The sequence below is a fragment of the Cyprinus carpio genome, chromosome B7 (assembly GCF_018340385.1).
Source record: "Cyprinus carpio isolate SPL01 chromosome B7, ASM1834038v1, whole genome shotgun sequence".
Lineage (NCBI taxonomy): Eukaryota > Metazoa > Chordata > Actinopteri > Cypriniformes > Cyprinidae > Cyprinus > Cyprinus carpio.
In genome coordinates, this window is record NC_056603.1 from 30,084,445 (window position 1) to 30,102,433 (window position 17,989).

Genomic DNA, 17,989 nt, shown 5'->3' on the forward strand with positions numbered 1-17,989 from the left:
GGGACACCCTGGTCAGGAGGGGCCCAGGGGACCTCCAGGCTTGGACGGCTGTAATGGCACACGAGGTGACCCAGGCGACAGAGCCCGTGATGGATTTCCTGGTCTTCCTGGGGCTCCTGTGAGTTTGAGGGCTTTTTCTGCATTTCTAGAAGATTGTATCATATAATATTTACCAAATTGAATAATAGTAGACATTTCACTTACTAATGGAACAAATCATCTTATTAAAAGCCAATTGAATTGTTTTTGAGGATCACATATGTTTCTTTATTTGAAATATAATTAAATAATGTCATGCAAATATTTTCATTATAACGCAATATCAATAAACTATTATAAAAAAGCTCCACGCACCAGACACTAAGATATAAACTAAATTTTTATTTTGATGTTGCATGCTCGGTTGCTTATTAGTGTAATACTTTTTGCCCTACAATTTTGTCCATGAGCATAGCTGTGAAAATGTAGTGATGTCCTTTAAAAAAATATAATCACTTTTCATATAAAAACTTTTTTTCACTTGATTTTAGGGAGTTCCTGGTCCAAAAGGTCTAAAAGGAGAACCATTTTATATAGATCTTTCTGGACAAGTAAGTTGCAGCCATTCTTTATGAAACCCAAGCAAATCACACATTTTATATGTATACACTCATACACGCATCCACATTCAGCATGTTAATACTGCAGCTCTTGTGGTATTTACTGCCAGCCCTGTTAATAATATGTGTTGTGAGGTAGTTGTAAATCTAGGTGTGTTGTGTGGTGAAGTGTTTTGTGGAATAATTCCTTTATTTTTTTCAACTCATGATTCATTTTTTATTTTATGTGTTTTTTTATATTCCCAGGTGGGCCATGTGTGAAGCCCATGCTCTTAATGTTGTCACACATACATGTAAGGGGGTTAATAACTCTTCTGCTGTTTTAACACTGAAAGAAGGCTGAGATATGAACATTGATGACTCACATTTTTTAGTGTTAAAAAGAGGTGTAGTTTTCTCTGTAAATGCATTCCTTGTTTACTCACAGTCATGTTTAATAAAGAAAGACTAAAGCATCTGGACTTCAAAATAACAATACAATTAATGAATGAACAAAATAAAAAAAATAAAACACCATAAAATATGATATCCATGACAATTTAGCTTTTTGAGGTTTTTGTTGTCTCCTGAATTGAGCTGAAAAAAATGCTCTGCTTTACATGGCTTCAGAAAAGTTTGAATACAGCTGTACTGAGTGCTTTTTGTGTTCTTTTTAACTTTTAAACACTCAGTTCCCTTTCACTGTAATTATATGAAAAATGGCAAGTACATTATTCAAAGCTTCTATTTTTGTGTTCTACAGAAGAATGTTAAACAAACAATGTTTCCAACCAACCCAAAAAAAAAAAAAAAAAAAAACTGGGGGTTTGACAGAATAATACTTTTTGGTAAACTATTATTTTAAATGGAATTCCAAAAAGTTTAAACATTATTTTAAAAAGCTTTTGAAAAACCTACCTTGGTCTCACTTCACTTATTTCCTGTTTGCGATTTTGACTTTTTGGTGTAAACAAATGTTGTCTTTTTGTAACTAAAACTTCTTTGTAAAATCCTTAGAATTTTTCAGTCGAAGGCCCTCCAGGTCCAGTGGGATTTTCAGGTCCAATGGGGCCTAGAGGTCCAGATGGATTTACTGTATGTATTATGTCTGTATATCTATCTAGACTGTCTACAAAAACCATCTGTCTACAGTATAAAGACTGTAATTTCACTGTTCTCTCCCTCCGCAGGGTCGACCTGGTCCGCCTGGCCCTCCTGGACCTCCAGTAAGTTTAGCTGTCTAAGGAACAGTTTTGAAATAGCATAGTTTATGTTAAATAATCCTGTCATGTTTGACACTTCATCCTCCAGTCAGACAGGGGGCAGTGTGATAACACATATATATCTGAGCACTTGCTTTGGAATGAAAGTAAAGTGTGCAATCATTACGGGTACAAGAAGTCTTATAATTGTCTGCTTTAAACTGTAGCTCCTGAAGTGTCAATTATTAAGTATAAATTTCCTTTCGTAAAAGTGAGCCCTTACTCCTGAATGGCTGAAATAACCATACATAAAGGTTTGCTGAATCTCTCTGCTTATTCTACAGGGAAGTCCAGGTCAGGGATACAAAGGAGAGCCAGGAGAAAAGGTATGGGTTTCATCTGTTTACAAACAACTGAGCAAGGCCTCCACACACAACTGCTTTTAGTTTTCACCATTAGTGTCATTAGGTTCAGATAATTACCTCATTTCATCCAATACTGTCTGCATATTTGTTCCAGAAACACTTAAAGGGATAGTTCACCCAAAAATGAGAATTCTGTCATTAATTACTCACCCTCATGTCGTTCTGAACCCGTAACACCTTCATTCATCTTTGGAACACAAATTAAGATTTTTGTTTTGAGGTATTCCGAGAGCTCTCTGACCCTCCCATAGACAGCAATGTAATTACCACGGTCAAGGTCCAGAAACGTAGCAAGGAGATCATTAAAATAATCAATGTGACATCAGTAGTTCAACCGTAATTTTACCAAGCTATGAGAATACATTTTGTGCGTAAAGAAAACAAAAATAATGACTTTTTTCAACAATTTGTCTCCTCCGCATCACCCTGTAGTGCCATTTTGGAGAGTATCACATACATAAACAATGTATGTTGTTCTGTGTCAGCGGCACCATACGCAGATACACTGTTTACGTTGTTTACATAACATTAACAATGTATCCGCATACATACGTTGCACACATTATGTATGTGATACTCTCCAATGAATTGTTGAATAAAGTTATTTTTGTTTTGTTTTTGTTTTTTGTGCACAAAAAGTATTCTCGTAGCTTCGTAAAATTAGAGTTGAAACACTGATGTCACGTGGATTATTTTAACGATCTCTTTGCTACATTTCTAAACCTTGTTCCTGTAAGGATCCTTGCTGTCTATGGGAGGGTCAGACAGCTCTTGGAATGCATAAAAAAAATCTTAATTTGTGTTCTGAAGATGAACAAAGGTCCTACAGGTTTGGAACGACATGAGGGTGAGTAATTAATAATAGAATTTTCATTTTTGGGTGAACTATCCCTTTAAGATGCATTTTAGATATAGATCTCTAGCTGTGTCCTGGGTGTTTGTTCTTGTTTGTTTGATTGTCTTAATGAGAGCATTTTTTTCTCTCTCTCTACTGAAGGTGTATTGCATGTGTTTGTTGGTGGTTGAAGCCATTGTAATTGGCTTAACACAGAAAACAAACACTTCTCTGAGTGTCTCTGACATTAAAGACCCCACGAAATTGTTTGATGACCAAAGTTTTCTGTCTTATGGTGACATATTTCCTATTGAAACAGAAAGTCTTGGCAGGGCATATCATGTATTGTATTTCAAACAGTAATTTCACTTTAATTATGTCACAGCCCAATAACTGTTATTTTGTACTTGCTGGTTGGTTGCAGGAGAGAGACATTCTCATTCCAAAGAGCAACTGATCATCTGTGTAGTGCCAGATCATCAATATATTTGCTTTATTTCCTGGAAGAGGAAGAATGTGACTAACAGACATGGACTAAAAGCCCCAAAACTCTCATTTTGATTTCATGGGGTTCTACAATTTATATGTTCAAGTATCGAATATTTTTTCATATATCTGTACAAAAAAAGACCTCCACTCTCTTTAAAGAGACTGGCACACTCAGAGAATGTTTATAGTGTAACATTCAGTTTGAATAGTATTTTAGTCTGCTAGGGGTCTGATTAATATCAAGCTAGCTAAGGACTGGATATTAAAAGATTGTACTGCTTTTGTCTTGCACAATAACACTACATCACTCTTTCATTCTTATCATCTTATCCTATATCGTTTCATTTCTAGTTTTTCCTCTTGTCTTCCCTTTTTCTCCATAATAGTTCTGTACTCCCAGCATGCCTACTGTATCTTGTTCCATTTATGTTTTAACCCAACTGCAGTATGTTTCCATTCATCTCAACACACACTACACATAATAAAAGCCTTTTCCTGTAAAGGAATGTATCCCTATGGTATCTTACTAATAAGCATGGTAAAAACAAAATTTGGAATGGATTATCCTCTGCTTTTTGAATGGCAGTTCACAGATTTCATAGGTTTGCAGAACAGTACCTGCATGTATAACTTGTAATGTCACTCATACTGAGCATGAAGTCTCTGAGCTGCTATTCAGTTTGCTGTTTTTGAGTGGTTTGTGCTGGTGCTGGAATCACCTGCTCCAATCTTCTGTGTGCCTTTGTTTCCTTTGGTTGGGACACTTAACCCACTGAACTCAAGAGAAAACAAGGACCAGCTAGTTCTATCTTAAATTTATTGAACTTGTCAGTTAAATCTATGAAGTAAATTCAAAATAAAGCAGTGGCAGCCATGGAACGCATGTGTCTGTAGCAGTAAATATTACAAAAGGAGCCCTTAGTCCTAATGCTCTAACTTTTCTTTTCACCTTTCGTTCTCTATCACCTCTTTCCTGTTGATTCTCTATAAAAAATACTTTATCTTGTTTTCCAGTTAAAATGCAAATAAAAAAAGTAAATAAAGCCCCCATCAAATCAAAATTAGGGTTTTGAGGGTTTTAGTCCATGTGTGTTAGCTTTGGTACCATCTACTGTATACACTAGTGTACTTGTAATTGACAGTAAAGTTAAAGTTCAGCAGATATACAGTATGTATTTACAGTCTTTCTCTTCTGGAGAAAAATTACCAAAAACTGCTGACGACTCATTTTGCACTACAACATTTTTATCAAATTAAAATAATTTCTGGAATGAAATTTTAAAACTGACTTCTGACCAGCAAATAGCAAATTATGGTTCAATGCTGTGACATACCTGAAGCCTTTTTTTCAAACACTGCAATAATAATAATAATAATAATAATAAAAACTGCAACATGGGAAAATACGGAAAACTGTGTTCATCTAGCAAAGAAAAGGGGTGTTTTTTCATAAGCTAAATCTACTAGAAAACTTAAGAGAAGTTGTCTTGAACTAAGTTCATTTTTCTTACCCAAAACAAAACGTGTTAATGGGTTGAGAGTATAAACAGGATATATATTGTTTTAAGAATGTTGGGACATTTTTACTGGAAAATAAGACAAAAATCCTGATGAAGAATCTGATTCCTGCAGTGTTTCTTCTGCCTGTTGTTATCACACTCTTTCACTACCCTTTCCTTTCACATCTGTCCTCTTCTTTTATCTTAAAGGGTTAGTTCACCCCAAAATGAAAATTGTCATTAATTATTCACCCTCATGTTGTTTCAAACCTGTAAGACCTTCGTTCAACTTCGGAACACAAATTAAGATATTTTTGATTAAATCGGAGAGCTATCTGACCCTCCATAGACAGCAACGCAACTGAAATGTTGCAATGCATACGTACGCTTTCCCCTAAGTGTAAACAACACTTATTGCACAGATTACATTCATTCGCGCTTTCCCCCTGAACGTAAACAATGCTGATTACATCCATTACGTTCTTGGATACTATCCAAAAAGGCGGAAGACGTAACTCGGGGGAAAAGAATGGTTGAGTAAATTGTTATTTTTTACGTCCAATACGTTCTTGGATACTATCCAAAAAGGCGGAAGACGTAACTGAAGTTGAGCCACTGATGTCACATGGACTGTTTTACTGATGTATTTACTACGTTTCTGGACCTGGGAACGTTTCAGTTGCGGTGCTGTCTATGGAGTGTCAGATAGCTCTCAGATTTCAACAAAAATATCTTAATTTGTGTTCTGAAGGGTTTGGAACGACATGAGGGTGAGTAATTAATGACATCATTTTCATTTTTGGGTGAACAAACTCTTTAAGGTTTCCAGTTTTAATGTTTCTCTCTCTTTCACTCTCTCTCTTCTTACACTTGCTCTTTCCCTTTTTCCATTATCTTTTTCTTAACCTGACCAAGACTCTTTCTCACGTTTTCTCTCTCTTTCTCTCTCTTATAAAATCCTGGGCTCTAATGTGTCAAATGTCTGTGTTGTGGATCTCAGGGGGAGGTTGGTCCACCAGGACTCAGGGGCAGTCCGGCCGTTCAGTTTAACGCACCAGCAATAAGCACTATCAACAAAGGAGAGAAGGTAACACACAGGGGAGCGGTGATGCCAACCCAGGGAGGGGCACTGCCCGGGTGAGAGGGTGTGGATGGTGGGGGAGAGAGGAGCGTTAGAGGGCATTGAACCACAACATTGCTTCAGGGAAAATGGTCTGGAATGTTCTGATCATTTATCAGTTGGGACTGACATTTGTAAATACATTGATTATGGGAATGTTTTCAGAAAACACATCATAGAGACATTGACAGTAAATAAAGGGAGGGTGGTTGGTTGCGTAATGATTGAATGGGGACAGATACAGACACATCTGTTGTGTGAAATATCTGGTTCATTGCCAATGCTCCTTTATTCTACCTGTGTCCATTCATCTCCTCCTCACCCTGATCTCCCCGCTGCTCTGGCAGTGGTCACAGTCCTCTTAACGTCCTTCTTTAAAACCCAAAAAATTTCTCATCACATGCCACCTCTTCAACATGCTCCGCCGCTGCCGTCTCCAAACAGCCTCCCCATCAACCGTCATCTTGTCCCATATAAAAAAAAAAATCTCTCTTCCTTGGTTACCGTATCCAGGGAGATGTGGGCTCGCCAGGTGACCCAGGCCGCCCACTGGTCAATGGAGTGGTGGAGCTTGTTGGCTTTCCGAAAGGAGACAAAGGAACTAAGGTTTGTGAGGAAAACACAGCTGTGAGGATCTAGACCTAGGATGAAGTCAATCGACACCGTCCTCCTCAAAATCTTTTCTACAGTTTCTGTACAGTACCTCAGACCTGCTATCCAGGAGGGAGACATCCACTTTGTGCTTGATGTATACATGCCATACTTCACCCTGTGGTGAATATTGAGGGTGGTGTCCGTAAAGTCTTCATATTTGGTGGTGATTTGAAATGCTTAAATTGTGTGCATATATACAGGGGCCCTAAAGAGGTCATGTGGATAATGTTAGATAATATTTTGTTCTAATACTATGGAATTCATTTAAAGTCTGGTTCAAGTGTTAAATTAGTTTAATGAAACTGTATACTTCTATTTAAAGGATTAGTTCACTTCCAGAATAAAAATTTCCTGATAGTTCACCCTGTCACCATGTCATCCAAGATCAATGTCTTTCTTTCTTCAGTCGCAAAGGAATTAGGTTTTTGAGGAAAACATTCCAGGATTTTTCTCCATATAGTGGACTTCAATGGTGGCCAATGGCTTGAAGGTCCAAATTGCATTTTCAGTGCAGCTTCAAAGGACTCTACATGAACCCAACTGAGCAATAAGTGTCTTATCCAGCAAACAATCAGTCATTTTCTAAAGAAAAAAAAAAACATTTTAACCACAAATTCTCATCTTGCACTAACTCAATCTCATACCTTACATAGTCATGTTGGAAAGGTCATGTGTGGTTAATTCTTTGTCTGTGAACTTCGGTTCAAAAAGGTAGGTTAGGGTGAAAAACTCTCATTATCTCCAACTTCAAAATCATACGACACTGTTGTTTTACTTTTTTTTGTAAAGGGCGTTTGACTTTCTTTGCACGTTCGCTTTGTAAACACTGGGTCTGTGCTTCCAGCTACATCATAAGTGACCTTTCCAACATGATTATGTAATGTGTGAGGTCGAGCTAGTGCGAGACGAGCATTTGTGATTAAAAAGTATAAAAAAGTAGTTTGGTTTTTTATTTTTATTTTTTTTTTGAAAATGACCGATCGTTTCGCTAGAAAATACCCTTATTCCTTGGCTGGGATCACATAGGAAGAAGCTGCATTAAAACTGCAATTTGGACTTCAACCTGTTGGCTGCCATTGAAGTCCACTATATGGAGAAAAATCCAGGAATGTTTTCCTCAAAAACATTCATTTCTTTTCATCTGAAGAAAGAAAGACATGAACATCTTGGAAGAAATGGGGGGGGGAAATGGGGGGGGGGGGGTTGTGAGTAAATTAATAGTTTTTTTTTTTTTTTTTATTTCCTGGAATCAAATTATTTACACTATTATAAGATATATATTTTTTTAATAAATACTTTTATTTAGCAAGGATGAATTAATTTGATCTAAAGTGACAACAGTGACTTTTAAAATGTTACAAAAGATTTATGTTCCAAATATTTCTGTTCTTTTGAACATTCTATTCCTCAATTCTATTCATCTATTCTACAATCCTTAAAAAATGTATCAGTTTCCACAAAGCAGTATATTAAACAGCATAACTGATTACTGCATTCATAAAAATGCAAAATTTTTCTTAAGCACCAAATCAAAATAGAAAACATTTATTTGGTATATGTCACAGTACTGTTTTTATTGCATTTTTGATCAAATCAGTGTAGCCTTGGTAAGCATAAGAGGCTTCTTTAAAAACAATAAAAAAAGTCTTACTGACCTTAAACTTTTGTAGCATTAGTTTATATTATGTAGGTGTTCAAATTTATGATTCTCATTTGTTTCATTTGGAGCCCGAATCACAACAAAGGACATTCAACTGAATTAAAATTTGTGGATTTCAAGCATAGATCAGTGTGTACAACAACTAATTGCTGCATAATGTATTAAATATTGTGTAATATTTCTTGACCATAGAAATATCAGTATCATTGAAGCTTCTTTCACAGTCTTCTTTTGCTAATTTTTTTGCATTCACAGTACATATTGTTCTCATATTGGTTAAATTTTTTATGCCATTTTTACACTAAAACACATAAATCTGGAGAGAAAAGGTTTAAAAATAAACTCAGTTGATTTTCAGGTGTAAAAAAAAACTATTTAATTCCCAGCCCAGTCAATTGTTTTTAAAAAACACAAAGTGACATTATGAATTCTTAGTCTTCTTTCTTCTTTCTCTTTCTCTCTCTCTCTTCTTTAGGGTGAGAAAGGCTATGATGGTAATCCAGGTCTTCCGGGGAGACCAGGACCACCAGTGAGTAATCAAAGAGAGCTTATTCTCCCAATTCAAGTTTGATATGTTGCTTTTTGAAACTTACACACACATTGCTGTGCATATAAAGGGCCCATTTGGGTACAGAGGTGAGACTGGAGAAAAGGGAATCCTGGGCTTGCCAGGCTCAAGGGTAGGTAATGTTACTGCTACATTTTGTGATTCACCAGAGGGTGATATATTGTTTGTTTCAAATTAACTTGAATTTGCTTTTATGTATTGTTTAACATGGCAGGGTCCACCTGGTCTGAACGGTCCTCCTGGGCTTTCTGGGATTAAGGTAGATATGAAACACTTTACTCTAAACCAGGGCCGGCTCCAGGTATGGGCAGGGGTGGGCTGAGCCCACCCAAATGACTGTCTTGCCCACCCAGTCAGAATTAGATAAAGATTATGTAAAAAAAAAAAAAAAAATTGTGCATAGATTAAAACTAATCTGAAGCTGATTATATTTTGAGAAGTTTTAGATATAGCTTGAGACTGCCCAAACAATCATAAAATAGCTCCAGAAAATTGCAGCATATTTCTTTTATTAGCTGAATGTAAGGCGCGCTGAATTCACGCGGAGGCTTCAGTCTGTTGCAGAAAAGTAGAGGCTGACAACAAGCAAAACGGGCAGAAATATTTGCATGCTATCACGGGGAGTTTGCGAGTTATGAGGAGTTTAATACATGAATATGTATCATAGCTTACCAATGAAATTACCTGAGCAGTTTTAATGTTCTAAAAGAAAACATAATTCATTAACGTGCGTTCATTGCATGGACGGGGCACGAGCATATATAAGCGTCTAAAATGCATAGGCTATACAGTTGAAAGCTTACCCCTTTTGACTCATGTTAATGTTGAATGTAAGAATTACTTACTATAGCAATAGTCAGCTCGACTGTATTATTCAGTGATGCAAACTATTCGCCTTTTTTTTTTTTTTTTTTTTTTAATTCCACCGTTTTGAATTGAAAGTTGGGCTGTCATTTACATGATTCATGTAATTCATAATTATTGTGACAAGCATTTTTTTGTCTTGCGCTTTCAAGATATTAGGAAAAGGCCTACAACTAAAACTGAATGGGTGCATATTTTAAAATATCTAAAAATATTATTTGCATTTCAGATTGATTACTTTACAAAAAAATTCTTATTATTTATTTAGTTCCTTTACCATTACCATAGTGGTCTGGTCTTAATATTTTCCTCAAAACAATGATGTAATGTTCTTGATTTGATTATGGCCTTGTTTGGTATAGATAAAAAAGTTAGAAATTTTGTATAAAAGTGTAGAAAGTTTGTTGAAGAGATAGAGAGTGAAGAGGTTTTATTTGTTATTATTATTATTCAATAAAGAAAAAAGTTAATTTTGTTGTGAAAGAGCATGATATTCTAGGGTGGCCATTTTTTTCAGTGTACATATAACAGCCTATAGGTAATTTATTTATTTATATACTGTAACAATATTTACAGTATAAATATCTAGATATTTTACCATTGCAATAACCCCCCCACTCCCCCCACAGGATAAAATGCCCACCCAGGATATATGCCAGCCTACCCTTCTATAGCGGTCAAGAACTGGTCCTGCTCTAAACTGTTTTCCTCTTATATCTTCATTAGATACCAATCATCTTCTCTCTCCTCTGTAGGGCTTCCCTGGGACTCCTGGTTTTCCAGGACAACAAGGTTTTACCGGCCCAAAGGTAAGAACAGGAAACAAGAAAAACACAAATATATATTTCATAAACATAAAAATGTTACACAGTATCATATTGTAAATATATTTTTAGGGTGAAAGAGGAGACCCAGGTCCACCTGGACCGATTGTGGATCCAGTGGATGGAATTAAAGGTATCAGGAATCACCAGTATTGTAGTCATAGAGGTTGCATTTATCATAATAAACCATTATTCACTTTCATACAATTTTGTGATCTTGCATATGGTAATTGCTTTTTCTAATCTCTCATGTACATACTCATATATAAGCTGATGTACAGTCTTCAGGGATGATTCAATTTACTTGTACCTAGGTCCTCCAGGTGATCCTGGCTTTCCTGGTTATCCGGGGATAACTGGAGATCCAGGTTTTCCAGGGCTTCCTGGTCAGCCTGGTCCTCCGGGACAGCCTGCTTTTGAAACAGGTACCAGTAGTGACATACTTTTGCATTTTAAGGCTTTATGGCTGCAGCTTATTGAGGACTTTTTTTTTTTTTTTGTCCCACCATGGTTGTTGACAAAGTAACAAGGGCATGATCAAGATGGTAGACTGGAGAGCACATGGCACATAGAAACAAACATGACAGAATCCCACCAAAAATGACACAACAAGACGTGCTCAAAAAAGTTTATTAATACACACCAAACTAACTAAATAGCACATGGAAAGGGAATTAACTCACAACCAAGGGATAACCCCAAAGAAATAGGCAGCAGGACAAAACACGTTACATGGGTGTCAGGATACTGTTGCCAATGCCAAACATAACAGAGCAAAGCAACAGGATATACAACATCTAAAGACCTGGGGTCTCATTTATAAATCTCTCCGTAGATTTCATCCTAAAAGTGTACGTATGCACAAAATCTAGATTTTGCGTATGCAAATATATTTGCATTTGCATATTTGATTTATAAAACCATGCGTACGCCAGAACCTGAGCAAAAATCCCTTTATAAATCTCAGTCAGGGGAAGATGTGTGTACGTGCTTCTCCACTCCAACTCCTCCCTGAAATCACCATATATGGAGCTTACAACGCCTAGTTTTACTATGCATAACCTCATCTGCATATCATTTCCATGTATATTCCCATCCACGTGACACCATATTTAACACCGTTAAAGGTACAAGACTTCAAGGAAATATGAGATACAGAGTATAAATTTTATTGTTAAAAATCATCCAGTATTCTTGTTGTTTTAGTATAAATATATCAAAATCCATAAAACAAAACTGTTTACAATAGTTCTCAGATAAATATTTTAGAATAGAGTTGATCTCATTCTTTTCCATCCATCCATCCATCTTCTTCCACTTATCCGGGGCCGGCTCGCGGGGGCAGCAGTCTAAGCAGAGACGTCCAGACTTCCCTCTCCCTAGACACTTCCTCCAGCCAGGCCTGGTAGGACTCCTTCTTAAGCTTGACGGGATCTCTTACTTCCGGTGTCCACCACTGGGTTCGAGGATTGGCGCCTTAACAGGCACCGGAGACCTTACAGCCACAGCTCCGAGTGGCCGGATTGACAATGGAGGCGGAGAGCATGGTCCACTCGGACTCAATGTCTCCAGCCTCCCGCGGAATCTGGTCGAAGCTCTGTCGGAGGTGGGAGTCGAAAATCTCTCTGACGGGGGCTCAGCCAAACATTCCCAACAGACCCTCACAATACGTTTGGGTCCGCCGAGTCTGTCCAGTTTCCTCCCCCGCCATCGGATCCAACTCACCACCAGGTGGTGATCAGTTGACAGCTGAGAGGGGCGGAGCTGTCAACTCTTTTTTTTTTTTCCACTGACCAAATAGTATTTCAGTTGTTTTAAACAATTCAAATTAAATTTAATTTATGCAGTTTTGCTGATAAGGTGAACATCTTTTAGCCATTTTTAGCATATATTTTTTGCAGTGTAAATAGAATTGACTGACTTGGTGCGTCACTGACAAAGTAACCTATTTTAAAAAGAAAACATGCAAAATAACATTTTCTTAGAATTGTATCCTTCAAATACAGTGGTATTTTGCATAATGTTGTGGAGATGCCTTCACATGACATCAACACCTCGGTGCAGCTGCGGTTGTACAGTAAGATATTATCACTGGACCTATTCAAACCAGACAATATAGACCGTTCCACCGAATCCAGCAGTGTCCACCACAATATTGAAGTGTGCATCATTGATCAATGTTCTCACAAAAATATTTTCTCATAACATGAGATATGCAGTTTAGTTTGAAGATTAATTATTGTGTACCTATAGCACACATGCCTAAATTCGTATAATTTTTAACTTCTGATTATCTCCATTAATGTTAATGTAAATGTGTATATTGAAATGAAAACAGATTTTAAAATCGTTGTTTTCTTCATTACTTTTCTCACTCCAGGAAAAAGTACGTATGCATGGTCTAGAATGTTCATACGTTGCGTACATATTTACGCCAAGTTTACTTTTTTTATAAATCCCGACATGTGCATGGAAAATTGCGTACGCATATTCTATGCCCATTTTTTGCTATCCAACATTTATAAATGAGACCCCAGGTTATCAGAAAACCTGTGTAAACAATAGGGATGGGAATCGAAAGAAATGTAATAATCCTTTTAGTATTTTTAAGAAAGAAACATTTAAGAAAAAGATATGCAGTTACATTGTCAATTAATGACAAATTCAATAATAGGTTTAAAATAAATTACACAAGGTGTTTATACAGACTTTTTAATGGCTTTTGGTTCAGGAATTGGTTGGACTACACTGGTCACACTGTATATTTTTGATTCATTGAAACAACCACATAGCAGCATGTGAACAACCACTCAAAACTCCTTAGCAATGGCATTGAAATGCCTTGGCAACCATCCACGACATCCTAGTATCTAGAATCTGTTGTGTCAATATGATGATAACCATGAGTTTTGGTTTTCTATTTAGGTCGTCCAGGCATCTCTGGATTCCCTGGTGGCCGTGGACCCAAAGGACAGAGGGGAAACCCAGGTCGGGATTCTTATGGTCCTGAAGGTCTTCCTGGAAGTCAGGGCTTTCCTGGACCTCCAGGTCTCCCTGGACCACCGGGCAGTATATGTAAGCCTTTGCAGATGATGAAGGCCATCTTAATTTCACGAAACTTTTTCACAAAAAAATTTGGCAAATTAGATCACACCAAGAAAGTATTTTTTGTGGGTCAAAACAAATAGAAGTAGATCCTTGGGGTAGCAGTTGCAGGTTACCACATTTCTTATTTTTCCTTTCTGTCTAGCAAACCTGTTTTTTCCACTGGACCACCTGGTTTTCCAGGTCAGCCTGGTCCAAGAGGACGGCCTGGAGACAGAGGTTTTAAAGGGTTTAAAGGTGAGGTACTTTGTTGTAGAACTGAAATGAGAAGTATTAATTAGCATTTAGATAATTATGTTGAATGACTTACTTGGCCTTCTTCCCTGCTTGACTCTTGCAGGAGAAAATGGCGACTGCAACTGTTTGGGTGGAGGAACGATTGGTGCACAAGGACCTCAAGGGCCTCCTGGGCCCAAGGGTTTTGTAGGACTCAGTGGAGTAAAGGGAGAAATTGGTGACCTAGGCTTCCCAGGACCCCGTGGTCCACAGGGCCTTGATGTAGGATATTAATTATTAAAATATTAGCTTGGATCAATTGGACTAATGCCTTGATGTTTTTCGGGGGGTGCTGAATGTTGTTACATAGAGAAGTAGCAACTTGGTAGTGAGAGTGGAGCAATATAAATCACAAAAGTTCCCTGCCAAGTTTACAGGGTTTTGTTTTTTTTTGTTTTAGGTGTAATGTGTTTTGTATTTTATTATATTTTTTATTTTTGATAAATGTTGGGATTTTGGGTTATCTTCCAAATTTTTTTATTTTTTTAGGTTTTGGTTTTTTTTTTGTTTTAGGGTCGTGCAGGTGACAGAGGCTTTAAAGGACGTAAAGGAGAGAAAGGTAATTCTTTCTTCCCAGAAGGCAGAGGGCAAAAAGGTGATATGGGTCAACAGGGTCTTCCTGGACCACTTGGAGCGAGCGGCAACCCAGGAAAGGACGGGTCTCCTGGCTTCCCTGGAGAACCAGGTCTACCTGTGAGTAGATTTTCCTTTTCCTAATATTCTTTTTTTGTTATGTAATTTCATTTAATCAGTTCTGTAATTATTGCCAAAGAAGACATGTGGTCCATATTGCTTGTAGAAATGCTGATTCTGACATTCAACTAGTGAGATCTCTAAATTTCTAATATTCTTTTTCTACAGGGGGAGCCTGGTTTTGGGGTGTCTGGAGATAAAGGGTTTCCTGGTATGCCAGGGTTCAAAGGTCGCCCCGGTGACAGGGGTGAACCTGGTATTGGCTATCCTGGTGTACCTGGGTTCAAAGGGTCACAAGGTGATCCTGGATTCAATGGTCTTCCTGGAACACCTGGACCTAAAGGATCTCCAGGCAAGTAGAAGAAACAATTCAGTAACACTTTAACAGTAAATACATAGTATAAAATATTTTATTATATAAAAAAACATAATTATACAGATTACGTGATTATGCTACATGTTATTACAGATTAATAAACTGGCATATGGCAAGTTGTTTTATCTTAAATTACTCCCAACGTTACTCATCGAAATTACATTTTTACTAGTAACAGGGTTCGTACAAGGTGCTTGAAGTGCTTGAAGTACTTGAATATGGCTTTTTTAAATTGAAGTCCTGGAAAACCCTTGAAAACGGCCATTTGTTTTCGATAAAAATAATATTTTCTCCCAAAATTAACCATGCAGTGTGTCTCATATAAATACAGAGCCGTTTCTCCTGGCTTTTAGTAGCACACGAAATCTTGCGATATTACTCCTGGAGATGAAAAGCGGTATCGAAATATATTGTTCGATCTTCTATTGCATGTGCTGTTTATTTAGGTTTCATTTGTGAACGCGTATAAAGTCTGAAGCGCTTTGTGTTGCACTGTTATCATTTACAAGCGTGGAGCATCTCCATCTCAGCAGCTCAGTCCACAAACTCGCTGTGAGTTTGGGCTGCTTAACGTTCATCTGGGAAAACCGTGTGCGTTATCACACTGAATTTATAACGTAAATAATTTATAAAACTATGCAAACACAGGATAATACATCAAGATATTTCTATTATGTGATTTGTTGTACATCGCTATTTCAAAATAAAAGTTCAAACCCTTGCTCTGAGTATGTGGCCAAATATTAAACTTACATGGATTTAAACGTCAAATCAGGCCGTAAAATTAAACATTACCAGGCCATTGGCGCGCTCTGCAGGTATTTGTTATACATAATGTACTTAAGTTGGTTATATTATTATTATGTATAAGAATATTACATTATGTTTTTTAAGAGTATTGTTCAATAAAACCATGTGATTACTTGGTTTTGATACTTTATTTAAACCAATTATTATTGTCTCATCATTAGTTTAATATATATAAATGTAGTAAATATGAAGCCTATTTTTCACTTAAGTCTATTTTTATTACTAAAAAATATCAGATTACTCAATTTCTTGATTACCAAAATTATCATTAGTTACAGCTCTAGATTAGTTAAATGTTTCAAAATACAACTACATTGTTTTGCTTTTTTGTGATTAAAAGACAAATATTTTGTCACTGAACATTTCTTAAAAATAGTATCTCATTCTACTAAACCAAGTATCTGTATTTTGTCTCATCTCATGAGATAAGTGTATTGTCACACCCCTAGTGTCTATGAGCATGATATAGCTTATAACTTTCCAATTGTATGATGAAGCTTTTACTCTTCAGGTCAATCATATATTCATTAAAAAATCAGTTTGAATAAGGAAAGTGATAACTTTGCCATAGTATTCTTTCAAGTTGCCACAGCCAGTGCATGCTTTGCCTGTGCTGCACTTTATTTGTACCATTTTATTTAGTTTATTTATTAGAATTTTAAATATAATAACGATATTGAGATCTCTTATTTTAGTCCTTGAAAACAAAAAAAGTAGTGCTTGAAAAGTCCTTGAAAGTCCTGGAATTTAATTTTGCAGTTTATGTACGAACCCTGTAGTAACAATTCAATTAGAGAGTAACAATGCCAATTACAGAGCTCTCTAATTCAGTTCTAACTAGTAACAATTATAATTAGAGTGCTCTCTAAATTAATTGTTACTAGTAAGAATTCCAATTACAGAGCCCTCTAATTCAATTCTTACTAGTAACAATTCCAATTAAAGAGATCTACAAATGAATTTTTACAGGTCATATGTCTCCATTGACTTCCATTCATTTTTAATTTCAGAGCTCTTCAACAGAATTTTTACTAGTAAGAATTACAATTAGAGCTTTCTAAATCAATTTTTACTATATATTTTTATTTTTAATATCACAATTTTATTTATTTCCCAATGTCTGACCAAAAAATGTAAAAAGAGAAATTTTAAACACATTTTGTCAAGGGTTTTGATTAGCCTATTAATTAGCTATATGTAGCTCAAAATTCTGCATCCATGTTACAGTGCATAATAAACATTAAAATTAAATGAATTTTTGTCTTGTAAACTTAATCATTACCAGACATTTTGACTGAAATTCGTTTTTTTTAGAGGGAACATTTGTGTGTCGTCTTTGCTTTTAAGTATTTCAAGACTATGAAGATCTAAATCTTAAAGGTGCCATAGAATGCAAAAATCACTTTTATAAGGTGTTTGAACACAGTTGTGTGGTCACAGTGTGTGAAAACAACCAGCCTATAATGGTAAAAATCCACCCACTCATTGTTTTATAATCCCAATAGATCATAAACAGTCTTTCCAGCTTTCTCACTACTATGACATCATACTCGGGGAAAGTCCCTCCCATTTGTGATGCTCTCTGCCCTTTTAGCATATACACAGCCCTGAGTGAGAAGCAGCGGTTAACCATTGCTGTTTTCTTGCTGTAGCTGCTGGAGATACAATGTCAGCACCAATGAGCCATTTAAAGTGTTGTGTGTTGGGATGCACCAACGAGCATAGGAGTCTTCGTAGACCGCTGAGGACACGGGGGTTAAATTTCATTTTCGAAGGAAATGTTTTGGAAAAAAACTGAAAAGTCCTATACATTTGTGCTAACATTTTACACTGGATTACCTCATGAGGGTCTGGATTACAAATGAGGGTCAGTTCAGTGCTGGAGTTGTTCAAAGATTGCTTCTGAAAGAGGGATCGATACCAACACTTTGTGCGCAAACATCCAGCCTCCAGACAAAGTAAGCATCACACATCATATTTTGTTTTCCAAAAAAGCTTCTTGGCTCTCTGT

The 17,989-nt window shown here is 36.6% G+C and overlaps 1 protein-coding gene across 1 annotated transcript in view; it reads left to right on the forward strand.

Moving 5' to 3' along the window:
* Positions 1 to 17,989, forward strand: part of col4a6 (collagen, type IV, alpha 6) — a 254,616-nt gene that overhangs the window by 216,484 nt on the left and 20,143 nt on the right. Inside the window, 18 exon segments of the mRNA XM_042728318.1 lie at positions 2 to 118; positions 531 to 590; positions 1,596 to 1,673; positions 1,769 to 1,804; positions 2,125 to 2,166; positions 6,029 to 6,115; positions 6,662 to 6,754; positions 8,938 to 8,991; positions 9,080 to 9,142; positions 9,245 to 9,289; positions 10,650 to 10,703; positions 10,791 to 10,851; positions 11,033 to 11,143; positions 13,644 to 13,797; positions 13,969 to 14,060; positions 14,164 to 14,321; positions 14,613 to 14,792; positions 14,961 to 15,144. Coding sequence (XP_042584252.1) covers positions 2 to 118; positions 531 to 590; positions 1,596 to 1,673; positions 1,769 to 1,804; positions 2,125 to 2,166; positions 6,029 to 6,115; positions 6,662 to 6,754; positions 8,938 to 8,991; positions 9,080 to 9,142; positions 9,245 to 9,289; positions 10,650 to 10,703; positions 10,791 to 10,851; positions 11,033 to 11,143; positions 13,644 to 13,797; positions 13,969 to 14,060; positions 14,164 to 14,321; positions 14,613 to 14,792; positions 14,961 to 15,144 — 1,669 coding nt within the window.